The 16,653-nt window shown below is 44.4% G+C and overlaps 1 protein-coding gene across 4 annotated transcripts in view; it reads right to left on the bottom strand.

Annotated features, from left to right (window-relative positions):
- Nucleotides 1-16,653, bottom strand: part of ablim1a (actin binding LIM protein 1a) — a 42,457-nt gene that overhangs the window by 9,244 nt on the left and 16,560 nt on the right. For 3 of the 4 annotated variants that reach the window (XR_011307816.1, XM_069658169.1, XM_069658170.1), the window contains exons 2-14: nucleotides 14,586-14,723; nucleotides 11,124-11,307; nucleotides 10,085-10,194; nucleotides 8,288-8,414; nucleotides 8,079-8,172; nucleotides 5,786-5,873; nucleotides 4,880-4,944; nucleotides 2,667-2,744; nucleotides 2,360-2,518; nucleotides 2,110-2,154; nucleotides 1,951-1,986; nucleotides 1,692-1,821; nucleotides 853-972 (exon numbers count right to left, since the gene is read on the bottom strand). Coding sequence is in view for 2 of the 4 variants with exons in the window: in XM_069658169.1 (XP_069514270.1) it covers nucleotides 853-972; nucleotides 1,692-1,821; nucleotides 1,951-1,986; nucleotides 2,110-2,154; nucleotides 2,360-2,518; nucleotides 2,667-2,744; nucleotides 4,880-4,944; nucleotides 5,786-5,873; nucleotides 8,079-8,172; nucleotides 8,288-8,414; nucleotides 10,085-10,194; nucleotides 11,124-11,307; nucleotides 14,586-14,723 (1,374 nt within the window). In the remaining 2 variants the exon portion in view is untranslated. The remainder of the gene's footprint in view (nucleotides 1-852; nucleotides 973-1,691; nucleotides 1,822-1,950; nucleotides 1,987-2,109; nucleotides 2,155-2,359; nucleotides 2,519-2,666; nucleotides 2,745-4,879; nucleotides 4,945-5,785; nucleotides 5,874-8,078; nucleotides 8,173-8,287; nucleotides 8,415-10,084; nucleotides 10,195-11,123; nucleotides 11,308-14,585; nucleotides 14,724-16,653) is intronic. The other variant, XR_011307817.1, reaches the window with a different exon arrangement.

Here is a 16,653-nt window from a genome sequence, read left to right on the forward strand (position 1 = left end):
AAATGGAGAGGTTAAATGTTGGGAGATGAGTCATGAAGTGTAATATCTGTTAGTTTGTTGTGTAAAATGAATTCACTGTTCAGTAAGTTCACGGGTAAGATGGTGAAACCTCCCAGCATGCAACGCAAACTTTTATTACAAAGCCTTTTTCTGCAGTTAACCGGAGTCTGGAGACTCATTCTGACATTCGGGGAACTGTCAGTTTGGATATTGGATTTGGATACCTATTATCTCTCCGGTTCATGCAAAGCTGCAAAACACAAACACAAAGAGCCTGGACGCTGCTTTAGCAGAGGCAGGGCCTTTCTCAAACCACCATGCACCCGCTCCCTGCGACCTTTCACCCTGTTTGCAAGCTCGTGTGGATGCTCTGCAACATGAAGTGCCATCCAAAACCGCTAATTGTGGGGGGAGTTGTGAACCCTTCAAACAGCAAGTCTGCACCAACGCTGACTTACTGAGCACGTGCAATGCTCAGATGTGTTTGTCATGAAGACACTACGTTAACTTTGACTGAGATAAAAATGAAGTGGTATCATACAGATATTTTGAACCCTTAGTGAAGAGTGAGTTACTCAGCTGTGAGTTCACTCTGTGACGGAGTGGGGAGGGTCCGGTTTGAGAAAGGTTTTGTTAGTTGAATCAGTTCATGCCAGTTAGTGAGGAATGATTGGCAGCAAGAGTTACACCAAGACATGGGCGTGACAGTCACACATGAAGTTATTGTGATGAGAATTGACCATCGATCCAGAATGACAGGTGGGGCTGTGAAGGGAGGTGGCATCCCAGGTGACGATGGAGATGATGTGTTGCTTTAGGGGGCGCTGGAGGAGAGTGGAGTGGGGCCCTTACCTTGGCTATGGGGGAGGAAGTGGTGTCTGAAAGGGGAGGTGGGGCGTGAGTCACTATTTCTGGAGCCCACACTGTTACTGCACAGGGAGGAGCAGAGCTTCTGCATGCCTGTCAGAGCCTCTGCAGGGGGAGGGGACGGGGACAGAACCCCAGGAGCAGGCAGCAGAGGTAGACCGTTTGGGGAGGAGGTAGAAGGTGAACAGGTGAGGGACAAAAGAAAAGGAAGATAAACAGGAATCAAATGTTGAAAAGAGGAAAAAAAGACTCAAAGTGACGGAAGCATTCAAGGTGAACAGTAAGAAACAACAGTGTGAAGGTCAGGTCAGACCAGGGATTCATGAAGAGACGTGACTCCACCACAGAGAGCAGGCAGACGACGTCTCGTGTCATCACATCAGTGGAAACTGTTTCAGCTGTGGGCCAAGTCTCCACTCGTCTCAAATCTTTGGTCTGAACCGGCTTTTACACGATCAAATCAAACGTTTTAATTAAAGAAAAATCAGGATAAATTGTTTTATTAAAGGCGCAAAATTCACTTTCAGGTTGTTATTCTGTAAATGAAGGATCGTCATGTAGAAATAAACATCAGAAGAAAAAACACATAACAACCCAAAGTCAATTTTGGTGAAGTTCCCCTTTAAAGTGCAGTGAAGTGAGAGCCTCCAGGAGGGTCAGTGAACGCATCATCCACCTGAGCAGTAAAGATCGCATCAACCACCTCATGAAACCATTGAAAGCACTGATTTTATCACACACACACACACACACACACACACACACACACACACACACACACACACACACACACACACACACACAGTGTGTGCGTAAGGACTCACCTGGCCGGTGAAAATGCTGAGGTGACCGTGACAAGGTGGGGGTGTAACCATGGCGATTATAAACTGGAGATCCTATGGAGCCCTGACTGGTCGACCTCTGGAGGATGCGTTCCCGTCTGTCGTAAGAGCCCTGACACACACACACACACACACACACTCAGAGGTTATTACACAGACTATGAGGATTAGTGAGAACACATTATTAGCATCATACGTAGCATGAACACACTTCTCACAGTGGATAAAATGATTCGCTCACCTCACCAGGTGGGGTTGGCGACATGTTTCTTGAGGACTGAAAAGAATCAAACAAGACGAATTATATTCATCTATATTTCAGTTTTAGTATTTATTGTATTTTTGTTTTGTTGCATCTTGTCCAATCGTTAGTTACATGTCCAAAATGACCGTATCTTACCTTGTCATCAGGTAAGGGGGAACGCTCCCTCCTGGCAGTGTGGAGCTGTGAGGGACACACAGGTTCAGTACAGCACAGAAGAAAAGAAGAGTCCGTTTTTAGCATTAATTTTCCCTCTCATTAGGGACAACATCCGAGCCCGTATCAAAACAGAGGATCATTTTTGGAACATGCATCTTGATGCACAGGTCTGTTTGTGCATAAAGATGGCGTGCATGCAGGAAAAGAAGCATGCGCTCTGTGTGTTTACCTCTCCCACACTCTCTTGTCTCTCGTCTCTCTCATCCAGGGAGGTGGAGTACAAAGGTTCATAGGTTATAAGATCGGGGCGCTCAATGTCATAAATGGCTTTGACTTTTGGAATGGCAGCTAGGTCTCTGTAATCAAGGATCTCATTGTCTACTTTTGCCTAGGGAGACAAAGACAAACATGCAAACACACACAGGGGAAAGCAGGAGATTACTACATCACAGTCTATCATGACTGAACAAGGTGTCACTGTTTTCTGCCCAGAGACACAGAACTAAAGGAACATTAAAGAGGACTGTACGTCTTACATAGATGGTGTGACCCGGTGAGCCAGGTATGCTTGAACCAGGTCTGGAACAAATACTCTCGGACGACGACCTCGTAGGCTGTGAGGAGAAAACACACAAGTGGCTGTTAGTCATAGCATCACCTGTCTGTCTGTCAGTCAGTCTCCCATGATCCCCCACAGCCCCCTGCCATCTGCACATCACCCTGATTTTGCACCACTTGTCTGTTATTCTGTATGAGCGATGGGAGGGAATTGCAGCCTTGTTTATGTTTCATTAATTATATAAAGTACTAACATGTCATCTCATGATTAGATCATTCATTTGCAAATTTGCAAAGTGAATGAGAGCTTCAGCGCCGTGAGTTCATGTTCTTAAGATGCCTGTTTTTATGGTAAATGAAGAGTTAGGATGGCAGCAGCAGGTCTGAATGTGGAGGAACTAAATGAGCTTTTACCTGAACGCTACATGGGGCGTTAGAGAGGACAAATCAGTCGAGTGTGTTAGTGTTAGCTGTGTCTGATCTCAGAATGTGAGCGCACCTTTGTCTCATGCACCTTTGATATGAGCGAAGTCTACGAGCCTGTTCACACCTGGTATTAACACGCACCTTCCTTAATTTTCTGCTCTACATGCAAAAAATATGTTTTTTTGAAGCCATTTATTGGACTTTGCTTTTATTGGTAGTCTAGTTAAAGAGAGACAGGAGACATGAGCAAGAGGGAGAGTGGGGATGAGAGTCAGAGTCTCTCTGGGGCGTGTGCTCTACCGACCAGGCTAACTCAACGCCCAATGACATCATCTTTACTTTACTCATATAAAATGTGTCGCACACTCTGGGCAGAGAGAGAAAACTAAGATTAGAGGCTGAATCAGGACAGAAGTGCCGACGTGGTATAAACACCTGATGTTCCTCTACAGTTCTGTGGTTGATCAGTAAAGTGTTTAAACTGCACTGCAGACTGAGTCTCTGTTTAAAGTGTCAAACAGACAGATAGTTCTGTTCTTATAATCGCTGTGCTGCTCGTGGGTTAAATACATCATCTGCTTTCTCTCCCTTCTCTCTCGTCCCCGAACAGATCGGCCCGTATAACTAAATAAAATGCTTTGTCTCTTATTGAATCAATACCACGTGCAATTTGTACTTTAGCCCACTATAACTCATGTGTGTATTTAACTGTGTCTTCATACCTGTAACGGCTGTCAACGAATATTCTAAATTTCGGATCTATAATCAAATTGTATTTAAAAACTGATATTCGATTATGAAAAATAATATTTGATGTGCAAAAAAAATCTCACTCTCTTGGTTACAGAGCGTCTTTGAATGCATCACCAAGTCACTGTATACATTAACATTATATATAGTCTATATTTTACTGTTCACATAAACTTTTATTGTTCCCAACTCGAGAGTTAAACATAAGATAAAAACACGATCGCTCTGTGCATCACATGCGTTTCATGCTCTGTATGGGAACTATGTTAAATTATTTTGTCTCTATCAAATAAAATTCAGTTCAGTTCAAACTGTGTCTGCACATGCTGAGAGACATGAGGAATCATTAGGTTCATTAGATTTCACGAGGAACTCTGGTGAAAGTATTATATCTGTCACTCAACATCATCGTTGCCCTGGATACGGAGAGGAAGTGATCCAGGGCACATGTGCTCCATACTGCACAACAAATGTGTCCTACACCTGTGCTTCAGGACGCATGTTCACACCAGGTGTGAACAGGGCTAAAGGTGTTAAAACAAGACTGAATGGCTCCTTATGACACACAGAGAGGGCACTGCAGGCTGTCTCCAGCAGATGGCAGCATACAGTGCATTGTGTCCTATGTACATGGAGGAACACAGGATGATGCCATCTCATAGCCAATAGCGAATACAGTACCTGCCTTTGTGTTTTTTGGAGGAATAAGAGGGACGGAGGCAAGAGCTGTGGAGGAAGGGAGAGGGGGGGTTCACAGGACAGCACACAGGGGTTTGACCTCAGCAGCCTCTCAGCTCACACACACATCGACATGTAAATGTGCACATGTACAGATATAGTCACACACGCAGACACACACACACACACCAAACAGGCAAATGACTCAAACCAGAGGTTAACATTTAACAGTTACAGCGAGCAGTATCAGCCTCTGCAGAGCCCGTGTTACATGAATTTGTTTCCCAGTTAAACTTTGTCATCAGACGTGAACAGGAAGCTGCTTTCAGATTCCTACCCGCTCCCTGTGTCTCTCCTCTGTCCTGGTGGTGTTCTTACAGCCGGGATGCCAGACTGTCGATCCTGAGGTGGAAGAAAAGGAGAAACACATGTAGAGTGATAGATGGGAATAAAGTATATTCACATTTCTGCCTGCTGGTGGTCTCACTTTGGCTCAAATGTTGCATTTCAAATATCAAACTTGTGCAGGATTTCCACCTTTACAAAAACCTACATGAATGAGCACATAACACGGGACAGAACCACTGAACGGTTGAAGTATAGAAACGATGCAAACAGCTACATCCTAATATCATACTGCATATTTTGCAATAAATTAATTCATGAAAAGTTTCTTGCCATCAACAACGTGACAACAAGTTTGTCAACTCAACACCACATGAACGCAGAGGATCACTTGTTTCTACCTGGATGCTCGAAATCTTCTTTAATTCTAACTTTATGTCGTAATGTGGAAACAACACAGATGCAATAAAAAGATGTTTTTTATTTTAATGTTGAGAACTAAACCAGGAAACTCTACAGGGACATCACCTAACAGTTACATCCTCAGTCGATATTATAATCGACCAATATGCCAAAAAAAACACTTGAATTTTACATTTAAGTAATCCGCAATATTTCTGTGTAATACGATGTAACAGTCAGACACCAAATGTTCCCCAGTTGTTCTTCTGAATTAAAGGAACCTTCATGTGAATGTCCCAGCAGGAAACTAAAGTCTTTTTTTCATTAAAGCATGAAAATTACAGCTTCTAACTCATTAATGGCAGCACAACAGAAGCAGACATGTCACAGACAAAATATAGTTTCCTGTATGAATATCATAAATTAATGAGTTTTATAACCCGAACAAAAACAGTTTCCATGAGACACTGACATAAACACAGGTGGGCCGACTCACCTTGCAGATACATCTCTTCTCCTTCTGTGAACATCTGATTGCACCTGCTGCATCGCGCACAGCTGGGGTGGTAGTGCTTATCTCCTGCCTGAAAAACACAGAGCGCACAAAACAGACCTGACATCACAGGAAAATGAAGATCAATGAAGCCTGCAGTGAAGGGAGTGAAGCGGCGCTGTGGCTTCCAGGAAATAAACCCGGTGCTCTCCCTGCTCTCAGGCACATTTCTTTCCTCTAACTCACGAGCCTGTTAGTGCAGAGACACACATCAGATCCTGAGTATCGCTCTCCCTCCTCTGAGAACTACTGGTGATGAAATCGTGGCACCGTGCAGCTCTTGCTCTGTTGCCCTGAAACTGGTCTGCAGGTTTCCCCTTCTTAAAGGTCTTAGAAAAATAGTATAATTGTTTTGTTCATATTGAACAGACCACCATGACACCTGCCTGTTAAACACAGTCAACCTGCCTTTATATATCTGAGTGTTCCTCTTTGTGATAACCCACACAGTCCAACACAATAAAACGATCTAACGCTGGAGCCCCTGAATTTCCATCTTCACTGATGTGGCACTTTGTTTGCAGAGTGCACCGTTATAAAGCCTCAGTGACTTTGACCAGGGGAGATAAATACCCAAATGAAATGTAGCCTTCTGTATAACAGCCCTCAGTTACATTTCAGCTGCCAAGTGGCCACTCACAGATACGAAGCCACTGACTGATATTTGCATTTTACTGTAGAGAAGGTCTACAGACTGACGCCGCAGCAGCTCCTACCCAATGATCTCCTCACGTACACTGAATAACTCTCCCTCTCAGCGATAATAAAGGTACTTATTCTACATGTGTAGTATGACATTAAACACTCCTCGTCTTTCTCGCTGCTTTTAATAGCTGCATTACCTGCTTTATTAAAGCACTCATAATGCACTTACAGAGGAGCAGACAGCATGCAAACACACTGCTGGCAACGCTGCATTCAACATGCAAGAAGCCCCAAAAGCTGCAGTTCCTCTGGTGTCCACTTGAGGCTGTCTCCAGCAGTGAGTCAGTCCCCATAGAGCCCCATGTTAAACTTTACAGCAGAAATAAACATGTTTACAGCCTGGTACAAAAAACAGTTTGGGTCTCTATAGCTCATTTCTCTCTTCATGACAACTGTACGGGGAGAATCTTTATACAGCTCACCTGTTTACATTATATTAAGGCTTAAAAGGACGCAGCATTAGGGGCGTGGCCTCTTTGAGTGACAGCTGGGAGCTGCTAGCTGTCTGCTAGGTGTCACCTCAGCCACTGAACTTAATATACCTGGCTTGCTCGCTCATTAATTGTCCTACATTGATTTCTCTTCCAAATATGGTCACTTCTGGCTCCAGGAAAGCCGAACTCTAAACTTAAAAAACGCAGTCGACAAACAAATGGGTGACGTCAGGGAGGCTATGTTCATTAGTTATACAGTCTACATTCTTGGGTCAGTGATCAGACCATCAGACAGTCTGATCCGTTGGCAGCAGCTCGGGGATGAGATGCAGAGGCCTTTTCCTATTGTCATAAAGGCTGCCTTAGTGCTGGATTACTGTAAGCCTGGCTGGCTGGCTAGCAGGGACATTTTCATACCACTAAATGACACATAACTCCGTGTCTGATTGGATCACTGTCTGCACAACAGACAGGCGAGCGCTTGTTCACGAGACCAAGGACAGGAGTGTTCATGTTTGACAGAAACGCAGCTCTGACAGCGTCCAAAGAAGAGATGGATAAACTGACACACAGTCTGTTTTTACTTGAAGACATATAAATATTAGGGTGGCATTGGAAGCATGTGTGTCTGTTGAGACGCACAGACCTCAAATTCTGCTAAGAATTAATCTTTTCATAAACTACAGTCATGTCAGGAGTCTGTTTGGCTCGATGATGAAGAGATTACACGAGAGATTATCAAACTACATTTCACAATTCAGCTCCAATGCAACATGCCCTGTACATATGAGAAGCAACATCTTATGTTACCACCATTAAAATATATTGACTCTGTCTCTGTGTCTCTGTGAATCCACAGAAAGACTGATTTGAAACTTACTAAGTATACTTTACAGTAACTGTAAAACTTAAGGTCTCAACGTCCCTGAGGCAGGATTCACAGGAAATCCAGGTGCAAGATTCATGTACTGTTTACAGACGCATATTATAGATTCCACTCCAGATAGCTGACCGCACTAAATGACGCCTGCCAGTACAAGAGGCCAATCAGAGGGATGCTGTTGTAGAAGACTCTGGTGCATGTGTGTGTTTCTTACCTCGAGCACCTTCCCTGTGATGAACTGATGACACGCCTCACACTGAACTCCAAAATGGATCTGATAGTCCTTCTCACAGTAGGGGGCGCCATCCCTGAGAGGAGAGAGGTACATCTAACCACCAGGGCCGTCATAGTGACATATATGGTGTGTGTGAGGCCGGGATTTGACCGAGACGGCTGTAATTACAGAGGATATGAGCTGCTTACTTGCTGATGTACTCCCCGGTCAGCACTTTGCTGCAGGCCTTACACTTAAAGCAGCCCAGATGCCACTGTCTGTCCAACGCTAGAAGAGCCTGTCCGTTCTTTATGTCTCGACCACATCCTGCACAGCCTGTGGAAAAGCAAAGGAGGCGTGGTTAAAAAACACAAAGGTAAAGTTTAAAAAAAACTTCTGTAAAGAGAACTGATTTGAGTTTGAAGGTTTATTCCATCTAAAAATAATCTCATAATAATATAAAGCTCATAATATTACCAGGGACTAAATTATTGGCTGCAGAGTAAGACATCTTTTCAGAGAGATCCGAGACACTAGGTGGTGATAGAGGGTAACCAACTACGTTCTGACAGCTGCCTCTTTCTATCATCCACATCTCTCTTAGCGCAGCTCTTAAAGCTCCATCCACATCAAAGTGGGATCCCAAGGCTCTGAACGTGTGAGAGGTTGATTTCTAAAAGAACAATCATCTTGTCATCTCGTCTTTAATGAATGGAGGATGAAAGCAACACAGAGCCCGCTGCAACCACAGGGGACGATAAGTACGTAAGGCATAACGAGGTTGCCATGATGACGTGAGGAGAATCAGCATGCCTTATTTATAGGTGACCTTGTCTAAAAGCTCTTCAAACGCCAACAGAGAGACCAGGGGGACGAGAGAGAGGGAGAGAGGGAGAGAGGGAGGACAGGAAGGGGAGGAGAGGGCAGAGAAAGAGGGAGGATGAGAGGAGTTGGTAGAGGAGGGGTTTGAGGGCTGCACATTCCCAGCTCCAGAGGAGAGGAAATGCATGGCCATGCATTATTTAGTAAGGCCCTTCCTGGTGTAATTCATGAAGGAACACGGCTGCTCAAACACTGCTGCGTTTACAGAAGACAGAGGTGGAGGATCTCCCTGAATGATAAAGCCACCTCACTCAGTCTCCTTACAAAGTATCTTCTGCATTACTTCACTGTTATGTGGAGCGGCTGATGAGTGCGAGAATGTTTCCCATTAAATGAAAAGTTTGATAGTTATTTGCTGTCCTTCTAAGAGCTGCAGGAGAGGAATGACAGCACTTTGGTGTCTGTTTTAAGGACAGCTAGTAGCCACTTAGCATGGCTTAGCAGTAGCCAAGGGTGGAACAGCTAGCCTTGTTATGTGTATAGTCACCAAAATCAGCACCTACAACACCGCACTACTGAGATGTTATATCTTGTTTGCTAAAGTCCGAGAGTACAAACAACGTAGTAGGTTTGCTAAGCTAAGCTAAGAGCTGATGGCTTGAGCTTTATGCTTGCCGTACAGACATGGTGCTGGTATCAGTCATCTTTGTGTGAGGCATATATCCAGAAATGTCAAACTATCCCTTTAAGCAGCTTTAATGTTGGAAAAACAATGAGTGAATGTTTCGAACACAAGACTGCTCATTTCTTAGCCTCTCAATGGAAATAATCCACATTTTTTGTGTCTTATTTTATAAACATTTTCTAAATATTCCGTCTGGCATTTATGATGAGGAAAGACTCGGATCTCAAAGTGTTCCAAGTTTATTTTTATTGTTTAGCACAATGATTTCCTGGACAGAGTTCAGGTTCATAATTATATTTTTAAAAGTTTTAAAGTCTTGAACCAATGTGAACATTTTGATGAGTGTTAAATGTTATTTATGCTCCTAATGTGGCAGGATGACTGCTGTAGACCTGAAACATATCACAGCTTCAATAAAACTCTGTGTGGAAGCCAAACTAGCATCATGTTAAAGGGAATGTCACCCTGTGCATGTCTTTAACAGACAATAGCGACTTACTGCTGGAGCCCAGGATGTCCTTTGGTCCTGGAGACATGGGCTCGACACAGTACTGACACAGACAGTCCTTCCCGTTAAAGGTCACCCTGTCCCCGGCAGGGAACGGTCGTCTGGAAGAAGAGCGACATCAACAATCAGTCACTGAGACAGAAGCTGTGGCCCCTGGGTAAGTGTTTATTAGCTGGGTCTGATGATGTGGATGTGTGTCAACACTGTGGGCCTGAGGAGGCCATTTATCCTGATGACTCAAACATGACAGACAGCATCGTAATGTACACTGTCTAGTGGAATGGCTGACATTTCATTAGCTGTGTTTGTCCATTAGCAGAACTTCATTGTTCAAGTTCCCTGTAAATAAAGCTGTACACAAGTACGATCAAAGACACGATTCCATACGATACAAACAATACGCTGCGGTGCGGTACGACAGGATACGATGCCACACGATATGAAACATGAGCTAAGATACTTAAGAAATGATACGATACGATAAGACAAACAATATAATACGAGACAAAAGACACGATGCGGTACACTATGACAGTGCGATACCATATGGTAGGAAACATAAGATATGATTCAGTGCGATACAAATGATACGATATGATATTTGTTGATTTGGACACACACACGTAGCTGCATCCAGACTCTTACTGGACAGTGACACGTTGTGTTCAGCCCCTGCAGCCTCAGGAAACATTACTTAACATCTGAATTGAGGTTGGCAATTCAAATGTTAAATAAAGTTTCTTAGGTTACTGAAGTTAAGCAGTTTTTGTCAGAATTGATCAATTTTATGGAAACCAAGGAGGACATTTGGGACATGTTTCAGTCACAAATTCAATCAGGAAGACTGAGATACTTCCCTGTTCTGTTTCTATTAAATCCTCATTGACCCAGGAGACTTTTAAGGCCTTGTTTAATGGCTGTGTCCCTGTTTTATTCCATTAAGTCCTGCATGTTGCTCTCTTTATCCTTCAAACTCACTTAAGTTAAGTCACTCTGTGTTTTCATATCATATTATGAGTGTGTGTCTTACTTGCAGATGGTGCAGACGAAGCAGGCAGGGTGGTAGGTCTTGCCCAGTGCCGTGACCACCTCCCCCTCCACAAAGTCCCCGCAGCCATTGCAGCGGGTGCCGTGCATGCGTTGGTAGTCCAGCGTGCACAGATACTCTCCATTCTTCATGAAGAAGCCCCCCTGGGCGAGGTCACAGCCGCACACTGTAAGGGACACACACATCGGCACTCTGACAGTCAGGTCACTCAGTGCTCTGCCCGTTCAACACATAAAGCGTCCAATCATCCATCCACCCAACTCCTCCACGCATCAACGACTTACCCTGAGATGCTGAAAGCATGGACAGGGTGCTGTCAGTGAACAAGTGAAAAATACTATTTAGCAGCTCAGAAAATTGTACAATTCTTTCATCAGCAGAGTTCACAGTCACAAAAAATAAAAACCCTGAACCTACATTTGGACTAATGTCGATTAATCAGCACAACTACAGCAAGGTCTTTCATTGTCAGGTGGAGGTAGACTGTTCAGTGTTCCAATTGTGTAGCCCAGGAAGTGGCCTTGATCTGATCCTGAAGATAAGTGCAGCAAACTACACCGTCAGGCTCCATTCAGCTTCCTCCCATTCACATATAGCCTTGTCATCTACACAAACGTGAAAGACTGGAACGGAAGGAATAGTAATTATGGAACAATGGAGAGTTTGGGATTTTTCAATGTTGGTGCGACTGTTATTGGGTTTACCTGCTGGTCATATATTCAATATGGCATTTAGAAATGTTAGAAATGACCTTTGCTAATTATCACATGTAGCTGAGACTGTGGAATCGTCATTGGCTTTGCGCATTTGTTCAGAAAACATAGAGTTGGACAAGTTTTACATTTTGATCCAAGGATGGTGCAGTACAGAAGATTACAGGTAACCAAAGCTGTAACAATGCATCCTGAGTTTAAATGTATTAATCAGATTTAAAGAAAATCCATCCGAGACATGAAACCCCGAAACACCAACATCAACGACATGTTGGCTCTAGAGGAAATGTCAGGCTATCATTGAAGTCATTCATCTTTTAGGAACCCTCTCTACCACGTTATGGGACTCATTCCAATAGTTTTGGAGATATGTACGATGACAACCAACAGACAGACGGACATTGAACATCCCTGAAGTCCATGCTTTAGTTCTGACAACATGCTGTCTTTGGTTGTAAGAAGCAGATTTTATGTTGTGGTGGCTGATAAAAAAAAACACCCAATTATTTGTCACATATCAAATAATTTGTTTAATAAATAGTTTTTTTAAGAGCAGAAACCTGACGTTACTCTCTCCATACACGTCACTGCAGAACAGAACAGACAGAAAACATTCGTCTTTAATGGACCTGTGGTGAGATACAACACAGCAGCTTATTCAGATTCAGACTCAGGGCGTGACTGACAGTATGACCATCACATGTCTGCTCCACAGAGTCATTCTGGGAACATGAGAGCCTTTTGGAAATGCCACAGCTAAGACAGAAAATACTGAGTTTAATATTATAGCTGCAGCTAATCATTCTTATGCAATGAGCCGCGTTCAATCCTGCGGATGAATGGGAGCGAGCCAGGGAGAGAATCAGGTTTAATTGCATTAGAGCTCAGGGGTGATGAGATTAGCTTGTAAGCTAACTGAGCCGAGAGAAGCTAGCCTGTGAGGTCCAATCACCTTAACTTTTCAAAAGATGTATGACATTAAATAAAATGATGTTAAGAAGGAAACTTAAAAATGAGCTAAAGGGAATTCAGGTTCAGCTTTTTTTGCTTGTAATGAGATAAACGTTATAAAAGCAGCTGTTCAGGAGTCGCCTGTCAAGTGACAGTTTAACCTTTAAGTGTCAGTAAGCTCTGCGAACCTGGCACGAACACAACTGACAATTATCTGTGGTCCTCCTCCAGGTTGGACACCGACAACAGCACATTTAAAATTAGCAAGAACTCTTTCAGCCGTTAAAGCTGTCCTTGTGTCGTCTTTAGCGACAGCGCACACACTGAAGGCATTTATATCCACTTGTAGAGGACAGAATTAGGTGCTAATCTCAGTGTTTGTGTGTGTTATTCTGGGCCTTTGTGCACTAAGCTAACTCTATAACAGTGCTCTAGTCATAGATTAACTACGAGGGCTTCAGCGGGGCAGGTTCACCAACATGAGCGGACTGTTTGGGCGGCCCTGGGCGGCTGCATCGTAATCGGGCCTGAATGCCAGGAATCCATCAGTAATGAGGTAAACAGGGAGGGATTATTAGAGGTGGAACTTTCAAAGCAGTCTGGATGGTTGTTTGATTAAAGTATAAACTGTAGGCCTGAGAAGTGAAGGTGAGCCATGGCAACATTTATCCCCCTCATTAGAGAAGGATGGAGAGGACTGTGTGGCCTTCAGGGACCTCGACTGCTCCTATAACATAATGTGATTGGTATGCTTTTTCAGACAGTCATGGAAAAATAATTATTTGTTCAGTTGCACGTTCGTCTTTTTAACTCCAATATACCTGTGAACCATCCAACCACATCACAGGGCAGAAACACATTCTATAAAACACAACTGTAGTTAGCTTAGGCAGTAATAGGCAGCATGCTGAATAAAAGGAAGCAAATGTCCTATTATTGTGACAGGATCAAATTAGCTCTGAATTTTAAAAAGACTTCACACCTTTGCGGCCAATTTTCACACACAACTCCCACATTCTTCTTCTGCTATTCAGACAAAATACACGTCTGAGCTGTCGGAGGGCTCTTTATTAAAAAGCAAACCGCTTGTTAACGAGACCGCTGTTTTTGATCAGATATTTGTGTCACATGGAGTAAAGGCTGAGCCAAATCACAAGTAGTAAATAAATAGTGGTGAAACCTATTCAACACCTGAACAATTTGTAAGCAGCGTGAACCTGTAGCGTGTGGCGTGTAACGTGTAGCACGTAGCGTGTAACGTGTAGCACGTAGCGTGTAACGTGTAGCACGTAGCGTGTAAAATGTAGCATGTAGCGTGTAGAGTGTAGCATGTAGCGTGTAGTGTGTAACGTGTAGCATGTAGTGTAATTTCAAAATACCTTTGAGACATTAAATGAGCGTCGTAGCGTGTAGCATGTAGCGTGTGGCGTATAACGTGTAGCACGTAGCGTGTAGAGTGTAGCGTGTAGCGTGTAACGTGTAGCACGTAGCGTGTAGAGTGTAGCGTGTAGCGTGTAGCGTGTAACGTGTAGCACGTAGTGTGTAGAGTGTAGTGTGTAACGTGTAGCACGTAGCGTGTAGAGTGTAGTGTGTAACGTGTAGCACGTAGCGTGTAGAGTGTAGCGTGTAACGTGTAGCACGTAGCGTGTAGTGTGTAACGTGTAGCATGTAGCGTAATTTCAAAATACCTTTGAGACACTAAATGAGCGTCCTTCTTGAAACTCCTGAGACATGCACTGTTTGATGAATATTTCCATGAATCAGCAGTGAGTTACTCTACCTTTACAGGTGAAGCACTTCAGGTGGAAGTGCTTGTTCTGCACCCGCAGCACCTCGCCCTTACATGGCTCCCCACACTTGTAGCACTGGATCAGGGGCTTCTCTGAGGAGTGGTGGTGTGTGTCCTGCGCATGAGCCACTGCAAGAGAGGAGACATTAACATGACGATGAGTCATGGTGGTCGTCAGGGCAGTTTTTTTAACATGACTTTAAAGTTCATGTGAGGACACACTCTGCTCTGCACAGGGACCAGCTTCACACACACACACACACACACACAACAGAGACAGAGGCCGACTGCTGAGAGGCTGTCAGAGTAAAACAGAACAACATCGAGCAGGACGGCACAACTTGTGATTCTCAGCCCAGATAAACTCTCTGGAGAGCGGCAGCCTAAAAATAGTCGTCTGATCAGGAGGAGAGTCAAAGTGCTGAGCGGAGCAGGGACGCTCAAAGGGATCGATCAAATCACTTTCATGATTGAGTTTACTGAACTTTCATCCTCAAAGGAAAACATCACAGGCCATTTGTAATTATTTTACAGTGCGAGTCTTATTTGTGCCACATGTAAAGGGTTAATGTCACATTTTAACCATTTGAACATTTGAATAAAAATACAGTGCCACATTTTTGTGCTTTTTAAAGTCATTTATTTGAGTATCTTCAAATCTTTAGCATCCCTATAATCTGTACAGCCTAAGCTAAAAGGTTATGTAAAACAATCAACTGTAAAGATTGATTAAAGTATTGAAAAAAAAAACACAACACATTGATGCTGAACTCCACGTGGACAAATAGGGAAATATTTCTCAGGACTTCAGAACTTATTTGAACATTTTATTCAAACAATGATCCCTCGTGGCCAAATCACAAGACGCACGTTTTCATGCAACATAAATGTAACATAAGATAACAAACAGCTCCTGCGGCTGCCTGCAGGGAGCCTACGTCCATTTTTAAAGGGTTAAGATAAACTTCAGTCCTAATCTAACAAAGACATATAATGAAACATCTCACTGACAAAGAGCTGTGGATGTGGGCGGACACAGAGTCCGTTCCCTCCTGTGGATGTGGGCGGACACAGAGTCCGTTCCCTCCTGTGGATGTGGGCGGACACAGAGTCCGTTCCCTCCTGTGGATGTGGGTGGACACAGAGTCCGTTCCCTCCTGTGGATGTGGGCTGACACAGAGTCCGTTCCCTCCTGTGGATGTTTTAGGTGGACACAGGGTCGGTTCCCTCCTGTGGATGTGGGCGGACACAGAGTCCGTTCCCTCCTGTGGATGTGGGCTGACACAGAGTCGGTTCCCTCCTGTGGATGTTTTAGGTGGACACAGGGTCGGTTCCCTCCTGTGGATGTTTTAGGTGGACACAGGGTCCGTTCCCTCCTGTGGATGTTTTAGGCGGACACAGGGTCGGTTCCCTCCTGTGGATGTTTTAGGTGGACACAGGGTCCGTTCCCTCCTGTGGATGTGGGCGGACACAGAGTCCGTTCCCTCCTGTGGATGTTTTAGGTGGACACAGAGTCCGTTCCCTCCTGTGGATGTTTTAGGCGGACACAGGGTCCGTTCCCTCCTGTGGATGTTTTAGGCGGACACAGGGTCGGTTCCCTCCTGTGGATGTTTTAGGTGGACACAGGGTCCGTTCCCTCCTGTGGATGTGGGCGGACACAGAGTCCGTTCCCTCCTGTGGATGTTTTAGGTGGACACAGAGTCCGTTCCCTCCTGTGGATGTTTTAGGCGGACACAGAGTCCGTTCCCTCCTGTGGATGTTTGGGGCTGACACAGAGTCCGTTCCCTCCTGTGGATGTTTTAGGTGGACACAGGGTCGGTTCCCTCCTGTGGATGTTTTAGGTGGACACAGGGTCCGTTCCCTCCTGTGGATGTTTTAGGCGGACACAGGGTCGGTTCCCTCCTGTGGATGTTTTAGGTGGACACAGGGTCCGTTCCCTCCTGTGGATGTGGGCGGACACAGAGTCCGTTCCCTCCTGTGGATGTTTTAGGTGGACACAGAGTCCGTTCCCTCCTGTGGATGTTTTAGGCGGACACAGGGTCCGTTCCCTCCTGTGGAT

This window comes from Semicossyphus pulcher, unplaced genomic scaffold (genome assembly GCF_022749685.1).
Source record: "Semicossyphus pulcher isolate SPU_LCO1_2020_fin unplaced genomic scaffold, fSemPul1.0.p SCAF_12, whole genome shotgun sequence".
Taxonomy (NCBI): Eukaryota; Metazoa; Chordata; class Actinopteri; order Labriformes; family Labridae; genus Semicossyphus; species Semicossyphus pulcher.